Source organism: Amblyomma mixtum, chromosome 2, assembly GCF_055824585.1.
Source record: "Amblyomma mixtum isolate Tamu chromosome 2, ASM5582458v1, whole genome shotgun sequence".
Lineage (NCBI taxonomy): Eukaryota > Metazoa > Arthropoda > Arachnida > Ixodida > Ixodidae > Amblyomma > Amblyomma mixtum.
The window spans coordinates 199,874,597-199,898,252 of record NC_143013.1 but is presented as its reverse complement, the minus strand read 5'-3'; the positions used below and the strand labels follow the sequence as shown (position 1 = coordinate 199,898,252).

At 47.3% G+C, this 23,656-nt stretch overlaps 1 protein-coding gene across 1 annotated transcript in view; it reads left to right on the top strand.

Moving 5' to 3' along the window:
• Positions 1 to 23,656, top strand: part of LOC149362189 (uncharacterized) — a 63,300-nt gene that overhangs the window by 27,872 nt on the left and 11,772 nt on the right. The window contains exons 10-17 of the mRNA XM_089572939.1: positions 2,368 to 2,552; positions 8,566 to 8,641; positions 9,298 to 9,508; positions 11,244 to 11,552; positions 12,821 to 13,147; positions 16,530 to 16,631; positions 19,281 to 19,478; positions 22,999 to 23,157. Of these exons, the coding sequence (XP_089429065.1) occupies positions 12,872 to 13,147; positions 16,530 to 16,631; positions 19,281 to 19,478; positions 22,999 to 23,157 (735 nt within the window). The 5' untranslated portion in view covers positions 2,368 to 2,552; positions 8,566 to 8,641; positions 9,298 to 9,508; positions 11,244 to 11,552; positions 12,821 to 12,871. The remainder of the gene's footprint in view (positions 1 to 2,367; positions 2,553 to 8,565; positions 8,642 to 9,297; positions 9,509 to 11,243; positions 11,553 to 12,820; positions 13,148 to 16,529; positions 16,632 to 19,280; positions 19,479 to 22,998; positions 23,158 to 23,656) is intronic.

Sequence of the window (23,656 nt, the reverse complement as noted above, 5' to 3'; positions counted from 1 at the left end):
TCACAAGGTTGTGCCAGAAACGCGGCGCTGAAGCCATAGGCCGTCGGCGGTCATTGGCGTGGTCAACGTTTTGCACTCCGATCATTTTATTGAAAGCAAGGCGAGCGCGCGGCGAGGCACGCCAGCTGTGCGTAGTGACGTCACTTGCTCCTCGCGCATGCGCAGTGTGGTCGTGCAAGAGCACGCGAAACGGTGAGACTGTGGGCAATGTAGCTTGCGCAGCAATATATGGCTACGCGCAGATGTTGTTTCGCAGTCCTCCAGGTTTAACCAGAGCTAAACCACAGCCATTCCCCCCCCCCCCTGCTCCATTTCTGCCTTCTTCCATCGCGGCTGTTACGTTCGTTATCTTTCTTTCCCGGACTTTTAGATCGGTCAGCTTGGACGGGCTTCATCCACCCGATGGCTCAAGGCTGGCTTCGTATGACAGCTCATGCCATAAAATAATTAGCGCTCAGCACACCTATTCAGCGCATTAGTCAGTGAAAACTGGCTGTTTATTAGTATCTCCAACTTCACCACCCGTCACGGCACAGCCGGTGTCATCACGACCCCGCTAGCTGCCCTGTCTTGCACGTTAAGCTCACGCTTTTGACTTTCCCGTCGGAATGGTGAATAGCCACTTCCGGCTGCATGGCGAATCTGAGAGCATCCCACGGCGCAGACTTTTCACGAACATCCGCCGTGGTCTTCCCTTCTTCCCACCTCGTGAACGCAGCATTCATCCATAGCTGCCTCCTTGCAATGATCTCAAGCCTCATGCGGCTGCTGCGGTTAATGTTACTTGATACTCTACACAGCCGTGTCTAGCGGTCCTTCTATTCACCTCGTTCAACCTGCACGCTAGCATCTACCTGTACCCTGCCTCAGCGACGGACGAGCCGCTACGCCCTTGGCAAACTGCTGCAGCGTTTGTTTCACTACAACGTTCCCTGCGCGGTTGCTCGCCTCTGCTTTTCTCACCATCTTCCTTGCTATGCCAGCCGTGGCTAAAGCTAGCTGAACCGGCTTTCCGCTTCCCTCCTTGACGGCACACTCCTCTCGGCCGGAGCTGTAGCAACCGGCGGCCCTCGTTAATTGCTTTTAGTCTCCCTTGTCGACGGCAGAGGGTGAACGCTTTGCGCGTAACGTGTTACAAGGCTGCCGTTGTACCCAGTAAATGCCTTGGACTAACTGGCTTCTAAAAACCTATTACAGCTTTTGCTGCTAAAAGTAGACGGCATGGGAGTGACGTTCATAACTGATTTTTGCTTAAGTAAGCCCAACAGATCGCGTTGTTTGACCGCGACCAGCTAGAGAAGCTCTATGATTGATAAAAAAACCAGGAGGGGGTGCTCGCTGCCTAGAATATACGCTATGCCGTTGTCTGATTTAGGCAGCATAGGTAAAATTCTGCGTTGTAGAGCGTGTGGCCTTTTATCAGCATTGTGCGTACTGGAGCTTACTTAAATAGTAATAGGCACCTTGAAGCACCTATTCAGAAGGTTGGCAGCGTGAATCTTTATTAAGATTAATGTAAATAAAGAGGCTTTATAACCACAAGTAAAATGGTGACATTGAAGAAATGGAGGAGCGTAAAAGAGCCGGCAGCGAACAGGGGCGCTTGCTACAGTACCGCATCATAGCGCCGGGTGGAAGGGAGGGTTTTGATGCGTGTCACATGCGCAGAGCTGTGACCCCCGCTGTTGGCAGTGCAGCCGCCAGCTATGGTGGCCAAGATATGTAAATAGGCTCGGATGGTGGGCTCAACTTAAGTGCTTTTTAGAGTGAGCACTTCCATGAGGCGAGGTAAGCGGCGCAACAAATCACTACAACATCTCTGGCCCGAAGAAAGCTGATGAGTCAGGGAGTACTTTTTCAACTTCCTAAAGGGCTCCCTTTGAAATTTACAAATTACTTTTTCCTGGCATCACGTTCCACAAGGCACATAGCTGCGGTAACTATAACAGACGAGTCAGTAATACCGAAAGGGCCACTCTGAAGTGGTAACGTCTCGAAATATTTCGCTGCAGCAGTACTAACAACGGCCAGCGAAATATACCACTCGGAAATGGTCAAGTACGATAAGTGTCTGCGGCACCGGCTTCAATGCTTTTGGTATGACAGAATCTATCGTGAAGACCACCTTCTTATCGTTTTCTGAAATATGACATTGAAGGCACTGGGGAGAGAAACCACCAGAACAGCACAAGAGAAGAAATTCACCCGGACGACGCGCCCGTGTGACTTCCTGTGTGAGGAATTCTCTTGTGTACGCGTCCTATTCTGCTGGTTTCTCTCCACGGTACCATGCAGCAACTGGCTCAACAAGCTACGCTTCTACAATGACATTGAAGTTGTTTTATTTTTGTTTTATTCAATCAACAGACCAGATTAGTGGTGTGCAACCAGGACATCTTCTTGAGGCATGCCGACAGATTGCTTCTTGTGACTGATCAAAGCGTTGTGCCGTTCGAGTCTCTGCCCGAGCTGATCACAGATACCGGGTCGCCCAAAGCACTGCTGTCTGGAAAGAGGCCACATATATCGTCCACGGAGCACCATGGTCCAATGTAATTATCGCTGTTTCCTTGCTTATACCGGTAAATTCAATAGAAATTGGCGCCCAAGCATGCAGATGAACAACAAGCGATACTTTGGTATTCGGAACTCGTTTTGCTGGCGCTAATTGTTTGTGTTTGTACGTGCAGTTACGGAAGTTATTTTTAGCGCCAATAGTTGATAATCTGCCTGCTTAGTCACCTCTCTACAGCAACAAATGTTTTCCTCCGGTATATCCCTGAGCGAAACATCAGCTCTCGGTCACAACGCTAATCGCATTTTGTGTCATTCAGCCATTCGATATTTCATAAGTACCTTGAACAGACAAGGGAAGGGAAATGAGCCTTTCGTAATGACATACATATCAAGGAAGCCAACAGTCACTGAAACCAAGTAGCATAGGGGAGTGTTTGTTAATATGTTCTGTTGATCAAAGATAAATGATTGTGCAATTAGTTTATCGCTTAAAGATAACTGATTAGAAAGGCGAAGGAAAAACAATCACATATGTCACCGGTGGGTTCCGAACCCATGACCTTCGAATCAACTGCTCATGGGTCCGGTTCAGATCAAAGGTCATAGGTTTGCATCCTACTGGCAGCTTGTGGCTGTCTCTTCTATTTCTAATTAATTATCTTTCAGCGACAAAATATTTACAGTAATATTTCCAATTTATCAACGCCACGAATGCCCCGCCGCGGTGGCTTAGTGGTTACGGAGCTCGGTTGCTGGCCTGAATGACGCGGGTTCGATCCCGGCCGCGGCGGTCGAATTTCTATGGAGGGAAATTCTAGAGGCCCGTGTACTATGCGATGTCAGTGCACGTTAAAGAACCCCAGGTGGTCGAAATTTCCTGAGCCCTTCACTACGGCGTCCCTCATAGCCTGAGTTGCTTTGGGACGCTAAACGCCCTTAAACCAAACATCACATCACATCACATCACTTTAATACCTTAAATACCCTCGTTAGAGGGTATTACATAAGGGGTGGGGCACACAGAAATGAAAAACAGAATGAGTAATAGATAAGTTGAAAGTTATACAAATATAAGATTTTCACTGAGCAAGTGCACGCCGCGAGATTTTTTCGATGAACAATGATTGGCATGTGATCGCAGCAAGTTCTCGGGGAAGGCCGTTCCAGTCGTTCGCAGTCCGGGGGAAGAATGATGAAGAAAATGTAGTGGTGCGGGCGCGAGGTCGTGACACTTGCTGCTGATGGCCGGTGCGGAGGGAGATGCGTGGTGGTGGTGCGCAGATGTAGGGCTCCTGTCGTAGCTCAGAGTAAAGAAACCTGTGAAACAAACATAAACCAGCAATGTAGCGGCGATGAGCAAGGGTAGGTAGGCTGGACTGTGATTTCAGGGATGATATGCTGATGTCAAAAGAATACGATGAATGAATCAATCTAGTTGCTCAGTTCTGAACTGCTTCAATTGAATTACAGAGATATGCTTGCTTTGGAGACCAGATGGGAGATGCGTATTCTAATTTTGATCTGACTAATGATTTGTATGCGAGGAGCTTGACATGCTGAGGTGCAGAGCGTAGGTGACGCTTTAAGAATCCTAGTGTTCTGTTGGCGGATGATATGATGTTTGAAATACGCGTATTCCATGTAAGATCATGACAAATATGAACACCAAGGTATTTGTATGATTGGACAAGATCGAGAGGAACGTTAGATATGCTGTATTGGAACAGAAGAGGGTAACGGCGACGATGGAACGACATATATTTGCATTTAGTTGTGTTAAGTGGCATTAGTCATTCATTGCACCAGTCTTGCACATGAGTTAAATTATTTTGAAGGGATTGTTGGTCGAACGTGTTAGTGACTGTTCTGTAAATAGCACAATCATCAGCAAACATCCGAATATGGCAATCTAATTTCTCAGGTAGGTCGTTAATATAAATTAGAAACAAGAGTGGCCCAAGGACGGATCCTTGGGGCACGCCTGAGGAGACTGGTAGGAGGTTAGACATTTGGTTATTGACAACGACTGATTGGAAGCGGTGAGTTAAGAATTCTTTTATCCATGCTAATATGTCGGGATGCAAGTTTAGGCGAGCGAGTTTCAGAAATAAGTGGTTATGAGGTACCTTGTCAAATGCTTTAGCGAAGTCGAGAAAAATTGCGTCAGTTTGGAGGTTAGCATCAAGGTTGGCATGCAAGTCATGCACGAAAAGTGCTAGTTGACTTTCACATGAGTATCCTTTGCGAAATCCGTGCTGCGATGAGTGAAAAAAATTATTTGAATCCAGAAAGTGCATCGTTGAAGAATAAATGACGTGTTCCATGAGTTTATATGGTATGCTGGTGAGTGATATGGGTCGGTAATTAAGTGGTGAATCTTTGTTACCAGACTTGTGGACCGGAACGACCTTCCCCACTTTCCAGTCATGGGGTATGACACCTGTAGAAAGAGACTGTGAGAACAGCAGGCATAAAAATTCGGCATAAGTATGGTTAACTTTTTTTAGTACCTTGGTGTTGATTTCGTCAAAGCCGGCAGATGATGACAGTTTTAGTTTATCTATGAGACATGATATGCCGGCCTTAGAGAAAGTAACGGCTGGCATTAAACTTCTTTGGTGATTTGCTGTCATGAGGGGGGGGGGGGGGCGGTTCCTGTGCATGAGTGAATACAGATGCGAAAGCAGAATTAAATATGTTAGCACACTCGACATCGGAAACAGCAAGCCCGGAATCATCAGTTAAGGTAATAGTGCGTATAAATTGCGGATTTAAAAGCTGCCAGAATTTAGTCGGGTTATCTTTAAGCATGTTCGGTAGGTCAGTATGACAAAATGAGCGTTTAGCGTTTTTTACTATGGCCAGGTATGTCTTTTCGGTAGCGTAATATTTGTCCCATGCGCAGTAATTTCCAGTCTGTTTGGCGCTGCAGAAAAAGCGTTTCTTTTTGTTTTCTAATCTTCCTAGAGCCTTTGTAAACCATGGTTTCTGTTTGGTTGCGCGGAAGCTGCATTCGGGAACATATTTGTTAGTAAGTTCGTTCATTTTGATGAACAAACATCGACAAATTTTCGATGGTTTGTTCCTGGAAAGAGCGCTGAAAAGATGGGAACTAAGCTTCCAACGCCCTGTTTATAGCCTCATAGTAACCTTTGTTATAAAGGGTGATTGTTTTTTTGGAAGTTTCTTTTATTGTTGGAGTGAAGGTAAAAGACGCATGGATGACTTTGTGATCACTAATTTCCCGGAGATAAGTAATGGAGTTGAGGCATTCGGGGTGGTTAGATAGTATAAGGTCAAGAATGTTAGCGGTGTCTCCGGCGATGCGTGTAGGCTGGGTTACTAATTGAGTAAGATTAAAATTTAAGCACACATCCACAAACTCCTGTGATTCATGCTGTCTAAAAATAGGCTGATAAGGGCTATTCCAATCTATGTCAGGATAGTTAAAATCTCCAAAAAGGAGCACGTGTGCATTAGGGTGTTTTGTTGTAAGTTGGTTCAGAATGTTGTGCAGCTTTCGAGGGAATTCGTGGTTATTGTGGTGAGGCCTATAGCAAACACCAATTAGTATAGACACGGGTGTGGCGCCACAAAGCAGCCATAATATTTCGAGGTCAGATTGGATGTTAATGTGGGAACACTGTAGTTGATTGCTGGTAGCGATAAGGACGCCTCCTCCTCGGGGCCTTTGCGATCGGCACGGAAAAGGTTAAAATTTGGTAAGTTGCACAGAACTTTAGTGTCGCCCACATTATCGGTCAGCCAAGTCTCTGTCAGCACGAGCAGGTTAGAGCCTGTTGAAGATACAAGACTGGATACACTATCGCACTTTGAAAGTAAACTGCGTATATTAGTATAGATAACCGAAAAAGAAATATTCTGTCGAGGGGAGGTGGTGTGGCGAGGATTAGATAAGTGATTACGGTGCGGTAAGCGCTATGCTATTTCTTTCACCGTTTCGGTGGCAGCATCAAAAGTGTAGCGTTTTTTGCCGAGAAATAGGGTCTTGTACCGCAAAGAAAACGGTCCGGTTTCTGCTCTTGCAAATGCGACAATATGTTTGCGGGCCTTTTGAACGGAGCGGGTAAAATCTTCTCCAATGCTATAGTTCGTGTCTTTCAGCATAGGACCTTTGGAAAGAATAGTTTCTTTGGTTTTGAAGGAGACAAATTTTGCTATAATTGGCCGTTGGCGGTCCTGGTTATGGCGTCCCAAGCGATGAGCACGCTCTATTTCACTGGGCTCTAAAGTTAACTTTAACGTATCTTCACAATGCTTAATTATTATTTCTTCAGATTCGATGAATGATTCGCGGGGATTGGAGTTTGGAAGGCCATAGAATATCAGGTTATTGCTGCGTGATCTGTTTTCTGTGTCGTCTATTCGGGCCTCAAGGTTAGTAACAAGAGCAGCCGTCTCAGCGGCAACAGAATTGACGGATTCTAGATCAGATTTTAGGGTAGCGATGTCCTGAAAGAGACTTGCAAGGTCTGCTAGGCGCTTGCTCAGATCGGAAATGGTTTGGTGGACAGAACGCATCTGACCTTTAAGGTCCTGTACATCCGCGATTATTTGGCCTTGACCGGCAGACAACTTCTTGAGTTCAGCAAGAACACTATCAAGTTTGTCCGGACCAGGGTTTGTCTCAATATCTCCGGACAAAAGAAGAAGAAATTTTACAACAGAAAAGCATTCACCAGCAATAGAAATGCAACACTGCAGGCTCGGAAGCTGTACCAGGCAACAGTCACTACATTTTTTAGAAAAAAGGCAGTATGACGAACTAACCTGCGTAGCGAAAATCACTGGATGAGGAGGTTGCGACATGGCACAGCTACCGAGCCCACCGAATTAAAAACCAAACACCACGAATTAAAAAGAAGGTAAAAACACTCCACTATGTTACTTGACTTCGTTGACTGTTAAACTTTTGATATGCATGATAAGTAGTACCTTAGGTCCTCATGCTGCACTTCTAATGAACAAGCTGGTCACATTATCTTATCTCAGGCAATAATACACTAGGTATAACAAGGTTTGCGTATTCAATTCATGAGCGATGGTGAAGTGAACACGTAGCGGCTATATATAATATGCAATTTCCATTTCTTAGGCCGCAAACTTCTCAGCAGAGAACGTCTTCCCACTGAGAACGCAGCGCTTGACGACTCTATCGACACGCCACGGCTTAAGAATCCGAAATTAGTTGTTTTTAATAGTTTTTCTAGGAAAGTAAATTGATTTTCGGGTGACATTTCAACCGCAGCGCTGTGTGTGTCTTTTCTATCTGTGTCCTTGTCTTTTGCGCTGTTTTAAGGAATCATGGTTCACCAACTAGCCTGCACGTCTACCCTTGTAAACCTCAACCTTGCCGTAAGGAAAGGGAGGAAGGTGGAAGCGACAGAAGGACCTCCAAGGGGTATCGTACTGTAGGGCTGCGGAGTTAATTTGACCATCTGGGGATCTTTAACGTACACCGACGAAGCACAACACGCGGACGCCTTTTGAGTTTCGCCTCCAACGAAACGCGGACGCCGCGGCCGGGTTTGCATCCGGGTACTGCGGCTGAACAACCCAGCGCGCTAACCGCTGAGCCAACACGAAGGGTAAAAAAAAAAGATTGTAGCATAGCGTGGTTCTGCTACGACCTTTTTTTAGTCGCCGCGGTGACTAAGTGTTTAGGGCGCTTGGTTGCTGAGCCGGCGAAGGAGAAGTTTAGATTGCGAATACACCATATTGTCTGTACACAATGTACTCCAGCCGATTTGCCTTCTCCTGCCAGCGGGCACGACATACAGCTTCACACTACTACCAGTGCGACGTTATGCCATCCACCTCTTCCCCCTTCACTGATGCGGCATTTTTCATCTGAATGAACGCATCCTTGTTTCGGCAGTTTCAAACAGAAGTATATGTTTTAGATAACTGAATGGGACCTAGCCCTGAACTCTCTCTCTGATAGCACTTCCGAATAGTTCGTATTCCGAATGACCGCACTATTATTCTTGCTGTGTATCACGAAAGAATGATTATTCCCTTTTGCAGGGGTTATGCCCTCTTCGACGATGGCGAAAGCACACTGGGGAAGCTTACAAATGAAGAAACACGAGATGCAGATTTAGTAGGTACAAGTCTCTCTTATGTGCTACACAATAAAAAATTTGTACTTGTGAACTTACATGGCCAACTTCAAGAGTATTTTTTGTAGTTTGGATGTCCATACTTTTGTAACCAACACGTTCACCAACAAGATAAAGTTTTGTAACCAACAAGATAAAAAGCCCTCTTCATGATTGCAGTGAGGCGCAGGTAACCTCCGATGGCAAGAGACTGGCGTGCATCGGTGACTCCTATGGGAGTGGAAAAGACACCAGCGATAGTAAAATATTCAGATGATTTATTTGAAATCATGTAGTGAAGAAAGATCGGATGCTTACTAATACCTCAGCATCGAACAGGTGAACGAACAAGCACCTATGGGATGGCTCACTCTCGTATTGACGAGGAATTAGTTGTAGGGACTTCGTAGCTTGGTTGAGAGCGCCGAGTACATGACAGATTTCATGAACCTTTCGTGCCTTTCGTGCCGCTGGCACGCCATACAGGAAAAAGAATATGAACGTCCATCCCGGCTTCTACACCGATATTGACGAGGTCACGACGCGGAGTGACATAAAAAACAAAGAAAAATTTACACTCCCTTGAGTAGAATTCTTACTGACTATCACTGTGTTGTCGGGTGAGGATTCAGAAGAAGTCTCATGCCACGATTCGCAGGGAACCCTGTGTCTTCTCCGCTCACTGGTGACCATGTGTGGTAGCTGCCTCCCGCTGGCTCTGCTAAGCATCGTGGCGCGCGCTGTGACCGTGGCCGTCCTCTTGTTCTGCATCAAGATGTGGCTGGAAACCAGCGTCGGTAGAGCCGCAGGCGAGAGTGGCGTCGATTTCTTCTGGATCACCCTACTCGCCATACTTGCCCTGTGCGACTGTAAGCCTGTCACTGGAAAGTGTTTGCGAATGTTGTTGTCCGTCGTCCATTAGATGCTAGTGGCATACAGCGCATACGCCATCAGAGAAATGGCAAGGCATCACAGCTGCAAGTCAGTGCGGGTCACTGAAAGGCATTTCAGTTGAAATGAGACAACAAACTTCCTAAACTTTCCGTTAAGCTAGTGCTATGTTAGAAACTGTGCGCAAGGGGAACACAAAAATGGCGTCTCTTGTGCTGTTACAAGGAAGAAAACACTTCGCTGTCAACATATAGGGGTGGTGCCATTCGAGCCAATGAACTCGAGTTCTGCTTACGTGGCTTGTTAGAGAATGCATAAAGATCAGCGGGAAGCGAAAACACCGATTTCCAAGCTTTAGGGACGACGAGAATGTCAAAATGGACGTCCTGATGGCGTAATGTACCGGCGTTTATATTGCGCGTTAGAAATTTAGACTATATATGCAAACGTAGACCAAATTTGAAACTATTTATTTACGTTCCGACCGTGTGAGACCGTGCCTTCGTCGGAATGTTAGACAACACAACCAGAATGGACCTCCTGATGGCGTCATGTACCGCTGTCTGAGACTTTTGACGAAAGCCTTTCTACGGTCGAAACGTAAATAAATCGTTCCAAACATTGGCCTACATGTACGGTACGTATATATAGCACAAAAAGCTAAACGTTCTTGCTTGCTAGAGGTAGAATGCGAAATTCCGAAACACTTCATTTAGGAAAACATTTATTGCGAGTCGACGTTTCGGACAGAGCCTGTCCATCTGTCCATTCTCAGGACTGAAGTTGCACGGCTCTTGCCTCTCTTCTTAAGGGGTTGGCATCTGTACAGGTGTCCGACACATGAAGGAAAACCACAAGCAAACGGTGCGGGGAAGAACGGCTAAAAAAAAGCACAGCAAATAAAAAAAAAACGGGAAAAGAGGGAGGGAGAATAAGTGGCGTCGCCCGCCACCCTCGTCTGTAGTCACGGGGAGTAAAGAAAGACGGAGAAAAGGGGAAAGAAAAAAAAGAGCCGGAGGGAAGAATGGACGGTGACCTGAGTCGCAACACAGGGGCAGCGAGTAAAGTGTACGGAAACAGATAGTGGCAGAGGCACAGAAACTGACATGCACTCACGTGTTGCCGACGTAAACGATTAAACAAAATACACTGAAAATGTGGAAACGGCGGGAGACTTCCACCATGTAGAGTTCCACAAGGCGGAAGTCCCCCGCCCTTTCAACATTCGTTCCATTGTATTTTGCGAAACCATTGCGAAAAAGAGTGCGGCAGGTGTCAGATCACTGAGAGACTAGGGCCAGCTCTAAACTCATGGCGCATTCCAAGTTGCGAGTCAGGGTGGTCGTGCGGATATCGTAATCTATGTAACAAGTTGCCGCTTTGGATAAAATGCAGCTCTGGTGCAGTAATTGGTGCACGATTTACCGGCCTGGGGTCGCAAAGCCACTGAACTTAAATTGTTTGTTAAAGAGGGTTGCGGCACATTTTTCACAACCGACTTCCGGTTGCTTTCAAGTTCAGCCCCAGTAGTTCTCGTTGCAAGCGAGACGCTTATAGATAGCGGCTCGCATCGGCAGCGCTTGCCAGTGTGAACACTGCTAAGGGCGGGTCACTCCACAGTCGGCAGGGACGCGTCCTTGCGAACTAACCACCCCTTTTCATTCTGGGCTTCTGCTGTCCTTACCCGTTTTTTTTTGACGGCTCAATGCGCAGTGTTGTTCTCCTCGCTGGGCGGTTTTCTTCTGGCTCTATCGTGCCGGAGACTCTCGGCACGTCTGCACGAAGACATGCTCCGGGGCGTGCTTCTGTGCCCTGTGTCGTTCTTCGAGGCGACGCCCCGTGGTAGGGTGCTGAACAGGTTCTCTGCCGACCTGGACCTTGTGGACTGCCAGCTCTACATGACCGCTAAAGAAGTGCTGCAGACCCTCACCGTAGTGGTCGCCAGGCTAGCGGTGGTCGGAACTCAAGATCCCACTGGGCCTCCTGGGCCTCCTGGCGACCGGAGTTTACATCATTGCTGTGGTGAGTAGAAAGCGGCTACAGGTGGCCGTGACAATAATTTTTTTACAAAAGTTAAGATGGGTTTAGGAAATAATTTTGATGTTTTTGCCTCGTCAGGCTCTTCACCTTTAGCCTTGGACACCTGTTAGGCACTGTATGAGGAACAAATGAAGATAAAAATGGTAGAAAGAGGATGTGTGCTTTTTCTCGTGAAAAATATTGTGAGCTTTAACCTCCTCAAGGGACGCGCGTGCTTTGAGGCGTGCTGCTGTGGAGGGCTACGTATTAATTTAGACTACCTGGGGTTCTTTCATAAGCAGTAACAGTGGGCAACAAATCGGTGCCTTTTTTCATTTTGGCCTCACAGAAAGGCAGCCGCGGCGGCTGAGTTTGAGCTCAGTTTCTCCGGCTCACCAGCCGAGGGCTCTAACAATTGAACAAGTTCCAGAGCTATAGCTTTAAGCGACTGCATTACTAATTTACCTGCTCAAGCTCACAGAAAACTACGGAGTGCATTCTTCTAGTTCCAGGGTACACCCTAACCTAGAACTGGCTAAAATACGACTAACTCTAGCGCTGTATGATTGCACGCGGCGAACAGTTAGTCCATGAGGAGACCGTGCGGCTTGTCATGTTCCAGGGTATAACGGCTGTGCTATCATACTTACTCCCAAAGGCACTTTGTGTTTACTGGCTTTGAAATCCGAGCCGAATGTTTCATTCGTACTGTTCACCAAGCATTTGACCCTAATTCGAGCATCTATGCTTCCTGCGCAACAGCAGACAGCAGCGCCACCTGTGAGTTCTGGAGTCAGCTGTTTGGGGCGCGTCCTGTAATCTCATTTTTCCATGTTTCCTCTAAACATAGGCATTTAACTTCAACAGCACATTACGTGCGATTGTCAGCTGCCGTAAGCAAATTTAGGTCTACTTAGCTCTTTGTGACCTCAAGCAGGAAACTCACGAGAAGTTTGTATTAAACCTCGCATGTATCATACGGGGGTAGATGATACAAGATGTGCAATATGAGTATATGCTGGCCTATGCATTTCAGTACGTGTCACTTCGTCCACGGTGGTGGTGGCAATTCTGCCACTCCGGTTTATAATGACAGCACTTTTGTCATGCTTGTATGTGCCTGTGTGGATCTTCTATGGTATGCTAAGTGGCCGCCAGCAGTTCTTATAGCCATTCCTTTGAAACAAAAGCCAGAAATTCGTCCATTGCTTTAACATATACACTGACTCTATGTGTATGATTCCGGCTATGACGCTGCTGCGCACACGCAGCTGGCCGCGGTGCGGACATCCAATGTGTTTCGCTTCCTGGAGAACGCCTGCATGTCACGAGTGCTGCAACTCCTGGCTGAGACCCGAGACGCCATGGCCAGCGTGCGCTGCTACGGCGCCGTGTCCCTGGTCTGCAGGCGCTTCTACAAACACGTAGATGGCGCAATGCGCTACTCCTGGGCCATGATAGCGTGCGTGCGTTTCACGCGCGTCACCGGAAGCCTCGCCGGACTCAGCGCTGTCCTAGCCGCTGTGCTGGCCCTATCGCTGTCAAGTTCGCCTCAGTCCATCAGCGTGGTGGGCCTGGTGCTGAGCACCGCCATTTCGGTGGGTTCCCTTTACCACGTTGCACGATTCCTGACCACAATATCTTCAAGTTTTGCTGAGTTACGGAGTTTTTCCCAGACACTAACCCCCCCTCGATATTTTGCTTTAGATGGAAACGGCAGTCGTACCGCTCAGGCTGAAAGTATTTTCTTGATTTCGTGGCTCGTGCCTCTTGCCACTCGGCGACGACACCAATGCGCCCAAATTTATTTATTTACTTATTTATTTAGAACATACTGCAGGCCTACAGTAGGCCCAAGCAGGAGGGGCGAATACATAATATATGCAAAAAAGAACAGGTTTAACAAAATTGAAAAATGTTAAATACCGTATTTTCCGGTGTATAAGACGCGGCTTTTTTTTGGGAAAGCTTGCTGGTGCGTCCTATACAAGGGTGCGTCTTATATGCGAATTTTTCGGCTTTTTTTTTTTTGAGTTTAGAAATTACTCAGGTTCATGTTGAAGCTTTTTTCACCGGAAAATTATCGCTACCAATAACGCGGTTGTAACACGGCTATAATACGAGGACCGCCATGCGCAACTTTTTTAGGTGAACTTTATCATGAAACGGCGGGGATGATGACTTCCGGGATCATAAACACGCGGTCGTTTCGGAGGCCCCAAGGAAACGTAATGTGAAATGTCAAAAAATGGCGACAATCGCGCTTTTCGCCATTGTCAAGACAAGCCGGCATTTTTTTTAGTCTCCCTTTGCAACTTTGTTTGCTCTGTGTACGTAGTACGTGCCTTGTGCAAAGAGAATGTTTCAGCTGCATTGCCTCCAGAAAGGGACAAACTTTTTGATAGCGCATCCCAAGATGAAGACTTCGAAGGTTTTAAGTGAAAATAAAATGTTGTTATGGACATAAGGAGAATTCTTTCGTTTTTTTTTTTTTTTTTTGCTAAAACGTGGGCGGGTATGGCATGAGTGTTGCCTTATCGATCACTTAGCGTTGCTTAAGAACTCACAGGTACGGTGCATTTCACGATGGTCACACAAGCATGTTTAATTAAGCCTCGCTAGCATAACTGGGTAAATTGGGGTGCGTCTTATACACGGGTGCGTCTTATATGCCAACTTTTTCAATGACAGCCTGCATATATGGCAGGTGCGTCTTATACAAGGGTGCGTCTTGTACACCAGAAAATACGGTACAAGTGCCTACTAAAGTGCCTACTAGTGCCTGCTAAAGTGTGACGGGTGTAAGGTAGGGGAGCTCCAGGTCGTTGACGGACGTGTGTAATCCTGCAAAACTGTAGTCGACCCCGCTTTTTTATGCTGCCGTAAGAAAGGTGCGCTACACCAGCACCTACATTCTTTGTTCATCCTAGTATTGTGTTCTGTAGAAGTCAGACAGATAAAATAGTGGCTTAAAGGCGTACGCGGTTCTCGGAGCCTTAAGACAAAAGTAGTTCCACTACTTTTCAGTCAGGCGCCCCGCAGACGAGAAAAATATGAGGCCGTTTCAGGTGACGTGACACGAGGACGATGGAAACAAAATAGAACTATACAACGCTTAAGGTACGGCTGCAATTCAGCGAGAAGCGATCCTCGCAGCGGCGTTCCCTTGGCGGTTTCACGTTGCTAGTACGCTGTTAATAAATCAGCACACGTTTAGTAGCCGGCGGCTCTTTGATGCTCCGGGCATGGCGTAGGGAACAGCAAGATCAGATTCTTCTCTCTTATACCCTAGATACCCCCAAACACAAGATGTATTCATCCTGAGACGATGTTCGGCGAGAACGCGAAGCCTAGAGGCTTTAAGTACCGCCTCTCCAAAATCCAGAAAGGCCCTGACTCAACTCACCAACTTCAGGTGACTACCCGCACCGGAGTAGTTCAATAAACCTTTTTTCTCTCATGTCTCTCATGCATCCCAGTCTGAAACACGAAACACTAGTTTCTGTCGTCACAGCCGATTTTTCGCAACCTTTCGAAGTGTAAGCCCTACTACCTTTCCCATTACGTAAAAACCAGCCTCTCAATGTGTGTGTGTCGGTGTGAAAACACCCGATGGTACACTTAAAGATGGTGTTCTCATGCAACCTGGTAGGTGGCGGTCAAATATGTGATTGGTAATGGAAAGTTGCTTGGGAAGAGCAACCTGGATCGCACAAATTCCACCGGTAGCAGCAGCTGCCATCCAAGGACAGTGGTAAACCGCTTAAGCGCTGTACAACTGTGCCAGGAGTGGCATGAACTCTCCCAGGGGTCTATGAATGTTAAGTAGAGAGAGACCGATTCTGCGTATATGAGCGGTAACCCATTAGCTGTCGCGTCATACTCTTAAAGCGAAGCCATTGGCCGCGGTATGGCGGCTACTGCCTTCACGAAGTTAGCGCCCAGATCACAAGGCGTGCGGTGACCTATCGGCGGCGGTTACGCAGAGCAATGCAGAGGTAGAATTGCCAGCTGCGTGGAATCGGATTAGACTATGCCGCAGAGTACGGCGACTGCGTTCACGAAGTTAGCGGGTGGGCTTACGCCTTCTCACACGTAAGCAGTCTTACGGGTTTCTGCCAACTCTTTTTTTTTTTTTTGCGAAGAAGTTGTAGCAACTACAGAAATTTTCTACGTCATACTACCAAACTAATGATACTAGAGTGTTTAGAAACCGGTCTTTAAGGCAATACTACAAAAAATCTTGTTTTTTGACATGGTTCTGTCGTTTCTAGTGGTTTTTCACCAATTTTAGTGGGCATTCCCAGCATTTAGACGCTGTGTGTTTGTCTGTTTGTTTGGCTAAAGCAAGTTTTCGGCAAGCGGCTCCTCTGCGGCTCATCGGATCAGTTGCCATCCTTGAACACTGGATATGAACACTGAAACCAAAGTGAAAACCGAATTGCTATCGCACCTAACTCGAATTTGGCCTAAAAACGCAGATCGACCATCATTTTTTCGACTGGTTTGCCTCAGCGTTGTCGTTGGCGACGCTCCTGTTGCGCTCACGAGCATTCTGAATGTTGGCTGCTGACTGCGGCTGATCCGATGGTCCCGCGTCTACCATCGCGAAACGAGCTGCGTGCCCTGCGCTCTGCGCAGCGTCAGCAGTCTGCGCATCGGGCGCCGGGTCCCTCTGTCTAGGCCCTGTGGCGTTGCATCCGGGAAGAAGCCGGAGTTAAGGCTTTGAGGTGCGCAGAACCACGGGCTGACATGTTCCCTCTTAGTGCAACCCAAACGCACAGAGTGGGACAGTCATCTTCACGACAATATATACTGGAGTACTAGGGGATCAAAAGGACTGGAAAAGATTTCTCATTTGCTTTCTCATTCGGTTTCACCCCCCAAATGACCAGGAACTTCGCAGAGAACAAAATGCTCCGCTAGGCTGCCTACTCGTGAATCGTTTGTTCTGGAATGTCATGTGTGTTCCCTTCGCAGATTCCCACGATGTTGTCTGCAGTGAATGCCGCCCTGTTCTTTGCCTTTATCTCCACGGTCGCCTTCGAGCGGGCTGTCGAATACACAAGGCTTCAGCCTGAGGTGAAGAGATCTGCATACCTTTTTCACGTACTGTACCTTAGAACTTGTGCCGTGTTTCCAGCATTGCGGTGTTCTTGAGCAATGCTTGGAATTCTAAAGCAATAGGATTAGAGCGCACATTCCGCAAAGTTGCGGCGTGTATCAACAGAATCGCTGATAATCGAGAGCGGTTATCTGAATTTGAGACGTCATTACAACCTGCACGACTCACTAAATTGAGAGGTCCCGTGACGTTGTGACGTCATAGAAGCCTGCAAAGAGGGCAGGTGGCATATCGACCATCGGATTACCATGGCAGGTGGGATTCAACTTGTTATTGGGGCAGACAGGTCGCGTGGCCTGGTGTCTTAACGGAAGACAGAAGAAAAGCAAGAAAACGAAGCCAGAAAAATCGAAAATGAGCCGCAAGAAAAATTGCCGCAACATACGGTTAAATCGAGCTTTTGGCTCCGGCGGCTAGCGATTAATGCCCTAATCCAATTTAACAAATATAACCTCATCTGCATATTATATATGTATATATATATATATATATATATATATATAGAAGAAGGGGTCACAACTTTGCAATTATCTTCATTTAATACCGGCAGCTATATATATAATATGTTACAGGTGTGATAAGAAAGCTTACGTGTTTCTTCTGCCTGAGCGAGCCTTTGTTGGATATATATACAGTCGTACCCCGTTATTATGAACGACTCGAATTATGTACAATTTCTCTGCGGACCAAACTTTTTCAATGTATTTACGCCTCGTTAATATAGAAACTCGCTGTCCGGACATTGGACAGGGTGAAAATGCACTGAGCCCATTGGGACTCATGTAATTTTGTCCTGTTAATATGGAGAGCGATGAAAAAAAAATCGCGATTGCCTGTACCAGATTTTCCACCCCTCATAGTTTGAGGGCAGAACGCCTGAGATAGACATTGAGAATATACGAATGCCGGAGTAATGGCCTTTTTGTGCGTGCATGATTTCGCGCCTTACACTAGAGAGGTGATCGGTCGATGCGAATTATCATTTGCCGCATTGCATGAATGGCTGCGAAAAGAAAAATTATCTGTATGCTCAGGCGAAACCCACGTTCAGCAGCTGTCAGCGGAGTCCGTACAGTGATTTGAGATGTGAACAGTAATAATAGGACGTACTTCATCCCACCAAGAGACACTTTCCTGCGGCAGATGGAGCGCTAGGCGCTTCAAACATGCTTCCAGCTACAACGCATATTTTTCAAGGTAATGGTGGCCAGACTACTGCCCTTCCAGCAGCTAGGATTGCCTGATTTCCGCTTCATTCCCAACCATTAAGGACAGAAGCAGTTTGTAATAAGAAAATGTTCTTTCAGAATATTTACTTCTGTTTTCCTTTATGATTTCTCATTACGGACGACTCGCTTTGCTCAGGAACCAAACAGCCCATACTGTCTATATTAACGAGGGTCGATTGGATATAAACGGAATCGAGTAGAGACATAGAGGAAAAACAACGTTATTCTCACTTTTCGGGACACAGGCTCAGTGGTTATGGTGCTCGGCTGCAGACCCGGAAGACGTGGGTTCGATCCCGACTGCGGTGGTCGAATTTCGATAGAGGCGAAATTCTAGAGACCTGTGTACTGTATGATATCAGTGCACGTTAAAGAACCCCAGGTGGGCGAAATTTCCGAAGCTCTTCACTTCGGCGTCCCTCATAGCCTGAGTTGTTTTGGGACGTTAAAGCCCCATAAACCTAACCAACCCCTGTAAGGTCAAGCTGCAAGCGTTTGGTTCGCTTTTAAGGGGTTTAACGTCCCTAATCAACTCAGGCTATAAGGAATGCTTTAGGGGAGAGCTCTGGATAATTTCAACCATCTGGGGTTCTTTAACCCCTATAGAAATTCGAGCGCCGTGACCGGGGCCGTACCCGCGTCTTTCAGGTCAGCAGCCTAGCATCATAGCCACTGAGCCAACGCCGTGGCTGAAGCTGCAAGCGGTTACACCGTGTATTTAAGGTAATCAAGAAAAATGAAGAGTAAATAAAACGCAAACAGAATGTAATGTGACATCTATGTTTTCCAATGTATCCTAATACACAAGCTGACGTACCTTTTGTATATTAATATGCACGACCTTGTAGATACGATGCTGGCATTTATGTTCGCTTTCACTGTATTTGTCTCAATTAGAGCAATCATAGATCGCACCCATTAGCACCCATCAAAATGTTTGTACTCCTTTTAGAGCACAATTCGTCACAACAACTAGGCCGCAGTGTGGATGTGAGGAGACACATCGGGACAGTTCGGCATAAGCCAATAAATACAATGTTGAGCGAAAGACAGCTGTCTGTAATGTAATGAGCTTAATAGGACCCACAAGGTTAATAGATGTCTGTGCACGTTAAAGAACCCCAGGTGGTCGAAATTTCCGGATCCCTTCATTACGGCGTCTCTCATAGCCTCAGTCGCTTTGGGACGTTAAACCCCATAAACCAAACCAAACCAAACCAAGCCACGATGATGATGATAACCACTGTGATAAACTAACCACCCATCTCAGTTCACGAAAGCTCTTAACCATTGAGGTAGTGTTAATAATTCTTTGCATACACCTGCTCACTGCGACCTTGACCTTTGCTTGTGCTCCTTGTCTTGTGGCTCTGGCAGGATCCTTCCGACGAAGACGATGCTGCCCTCAAGTCCAACGAACAGCAGTTCGTGCGGGCTATACACGAAACCGGTTCCCAGGAAGCGTGGCCTTCTGATGGGAACATACATTTCCAAGACTTTACGGCCTCTTACAATCCCGGTGTGCTGCCGCCCGTGCTAAAGAACGTTTCCTTCGTCATAAAACCGCGAGAGAAGGTACGTCGAGCCACGCGCATTTCTAGTTGTAAAATACAAAGCTTATATAACCCCTATAAGCTTATATAGCTTGTATAGCGCCATGAACTTACCCGACCAGACGGGTTGCCGTTAAACCCTGGATTTCAAAGCTCAAACAGAAATAAAATGAATCAACCTAGAGCGCTTGCAGGGGGCATGTGAAGGAAACGGGCTTGGAAACAAGAACAGCGCTTGATTATTCCGAATGGCTCAGAACTGGTAAGGCTGTAAAATATATTGTAACAACATTATGATGTTCTAACAACTCCTGAAAAATATTTTAACTGTACTCAATACGGCAACCTAGACATCGCTATCCTGGAGGCTGCTAAGAGTTATTCTGGAGCCTCACTTTTGCCATGTCGTGGTAGAAAGCAGCAATACTGGTACGGAAGCTGAAATCATGAAATAACCCCCGTTAGCTCACGATGTGGGGCCCCTCTGGGTTCCACGGGGGCAAGTGGAGCTGTGGAAACCCCTGTAAAACCTAGTCGGCCCCCTATGGGGAATAAGGGAGCAAGTTCAAACTGGGCTTGCCCGTGTTGATTCTACGTAGGTCCCATCGTGTTGCTAGGGCTAACTCAGACCACTTTCGTGCATCCAGGCCACTTCGGTCCCTTGTAGGGAACTTGAGGGCAGATGCAAGATAAATGTAGGCCATATGTGAGAAAAACCTGTTCAACCCGAAATATGGCCTGCCCGCATGCTGCCCACATCGGTCCCTTGTCGGCTATTTGAAGGCACGTACAAAATAAATCGATCTCCCACCAGGGAAAACCTCCTGAAGCCAATAGGGGCTGCGCACAGAAACCGCTTAAGGTCGCAGATGGCCCGGGGTGGGGCTGCAAAAGGAGCGTGCTCGCATGCTGCCCACATCGTTCTTTTCGAAAATTTGAGGCTGATGAAATATAAATACCGGCTCTATGTAGGAGAAAAAGTGGCAAGCCCAAATGGGGCTGCCGATGCAATGCCGCGCACAGTCCTACTTTGGCTCTAGCGGGGCTGCGCACATGAATGCGCCTACATGCGCATCGATGTGTGCAAATTTCGCAAATATATATTATGCATGCTTACAACTTCCCCTTAATGTAATGTATAAAAATTCGGAGCATCATAGCCTTCGACATAGCCTAGTAATGCTTTCGCATTAATAAATTTGTCACCTTATCAGGTTGTGATGAAAAACCTGCGAGCCTCCAAGCCATTATAGCTCAAAACATACACACGTGGGCTGCCTGCAGTAGGCCCAACGTGGAGTCGGCGCGTGCTGCTCAGACTGTCTGCATGCCCTAGTATTTTGGGCTGTTTGCAACGTACTAGAGTATAAAAAAATTGGCGGTGGCTTAGCTAAGCTGGGCCAGGATATACGCAGCGAAATCAGTTTAGTATACTTACATTTTGGTAGCGACACGCCGTCGTTCATCAGCTCGGCGGCGTCTCTTCGCAAGACGTTCCTCTCGTTCTTCGGACGTCTCGGCGACCCGCCGCTTAACCTTTCTAGCTTCGTTTTCACGCAGTCGACCAGCCTTGCACTATGCGACCACTTCTGGATCGGAAGACTCAATTTCTCGCAGCCTGTACTGCTGCCGTGACGAGCATGGCCGCTCTCTTTCTGCCATGATGCGCGCCTGAGGAGCGAGCGCATCGCTTCCGGCGTGTATCCCAGCTGCGCGGCTTGACTCTGCGCATGCGCAGTTGCGGCGCAGTGGCTGCTCCTGAGCGACGGCGCACGTCCGGCGCGGCGGACACCTGTGGCTCCAGCGCAACTGGTTGCCATGGTAACGGCGAATGCGCAGTAGTGGCCTTTGCCCGGCTCCGCGAAATGCGCTTCTACTAGCGTAGTGTAGCTTTCACTACAAAAAAAAAAAAATAGAAGTTAATGTTTAATCTTCGGGCCAGGGGGTGCGATGGGAGGAAATTGGTCTTGGGTGGTCCCCAAGTTACCCACATTCGCTCCCTGTGGAAAAAATGCGGGTAAGCCGAATTTGGCTGGCCCATGTAGAGCCTACATCGGTCCCACTGCGGTGTTGAAGGGGCTAACTGCCTTTATGCCCTGTATGTTCTAACGTTTTATTCTCTAAGCAATTTTACGTCCCGACGCGTGTCCAAAGTACGACCCCGGTGTGAGATGGCTGGGCTGCCTGCATTGCGCAATTTAGACTAAATGAAGCTAGCCCCACGTGGGTTGCCTATATCGGCTCCAAATGGAACCGATAAGGATGTTTGTGGACAGCCCACTTGAGGCCCATGTGAGTCCGCGTTGCAGAACCCACATCGAGCCCACAGGTGCTCGTATGCATTGCCCCCATCGGACCCACGGGGGCTCCATTCGTAGCCCACTTTGTGCTACTGATCCTAGCGCCGCGCTGTTCAGATGAGGCGAGCTGCAAATGTTCATGCTTCCGCAAGCACAGAAAGGATGCAGGGCCATCGAAAACTGGAAGTGATATCAGTAAACAGTGGCAGGCACACCGAGACATCAGTAATGTACTCTACATCTTATGTTCAAGACTAGTGGACTCGAAGAATACTGCCGGCAATAGAGCACAGGTCTTTCTTGTACTACACGTCGCGGATAAACCTTTAGCGACGCGAGCCTTCCGATAAGACGGAGGGTTGGCAGATTTCACAAGGCAGGCCTGTGTGCTACGATGCGCAGTGGACCGGCGAGGGAGGTAGGAGAGATGATTTTCAGCAAATTATTTATTGAGGAACAAACTTAGCGGGAGTGCTGTGCATGCACGGAGCATGTTCATATATAGTCGCGCTGATCTGGTAAACTTAAAGGGGAGAGTGCTGAACGGGGTGAAGACAAAGTATAGATTAAGGCAGATAAAGTTAGTATATCGAATAAAACATATTTTTGGTGAACTATGTACTGACGGCGTACTAATGCAGTGGTCCCTCTGGAAAATCTTTGCCGCTTCAAACAGCTCACGTTCGAGCCTTCCATCGTGCCTGCTTATGACCCGTTCGTTTTTGCTGCGTAGCGTAACATTTGCAGTCCTTACAATGGGGTGGAAGATTCGAACCATAGCCATTATCTATGGACTTTGCATGCTCCCTTAATCTGCCTTTGGGACTTCTACCCGTCTGCCCAATATACATAGATTTTACCACAGCTCAGCGGTATGTTTTAACAACGCCTTCGTTGGGAAGACAAACTTTTCTACACGCTTCTTGCTGCACCAAGATTGCATTCAGTTCTCACCGGTCACCATGTGACAAAACTGCAACAGTTTACATTGCTCCTTCAAAACAACAATCACATCATTTTCTCTCCTCATGAAGACCCACAAACAAGCCCAAATTCCTACTCGGCAGGTAGAAGAGAGAGAGAGAGAGTAGGCGATGAAGTGGTGGAGACGACCAGCGCGTCTCGCCTAAGAGCGTCAGGAAGGCCACACCACGAGCTTGGTGGAATGTGAGGATGTCTACTAAGCCACTAAAAAGAAGAGCTAAGCTTTTGAGATCGGCGCCATTGTTAACTGTTGTGCAGGTAGGCATCGTTGGTCGCACGGGAGCCGGCAAGTCCTCCCTCATTCTGGCCCTACTCCGAGTGCTGACGCCATCCTCGGGCCGCATCTTCATCGACGGCGTTGACGTGTCCTTGGTTCCCAGGAGGATGCTGCGCTCAGCCATCACTGTCATTCCTCAGGTTGGCGAAGCTCCTCGTAACCTCCTGTACAGTGATTTGAACCGTTCTTAACTCAAATACTAAGAAAGGACTGATGCAATATGACCTTCGCAAGCAGGAAGAATGTGCCACATATGGTGCTTGAATCCAATTAAACCTGTTGGTGCTTGTTGTTCGATGTAGAAAATATTAACTGAAAACTAAACAAAAATCTTAGGTGTGAAATGAAGGCAGTTTAGCAGAGGCAAGCTCGCTGCTGTGCTTCCAGCTTCCTCTTGAAGCTATGTAGCAGTTCATGCTCTATGAAAGCTCATGCTGGCATCGCTGCCCTAGACCACTTAGTGGAGCCAGCCAGGTAGCGTATGTCCGCAGTCCGCTCAATACAAAATAATCTAATAGCTCTGGGATAATAAAAGAATATTCCAGGTTTGTACATCTGTCAAAAATAAAACTTGCTGTTTGTTGCCTTAACATGCAAGTTACATCTTCATTCTTCACTGGTCTGAGTTAGCACTACTGT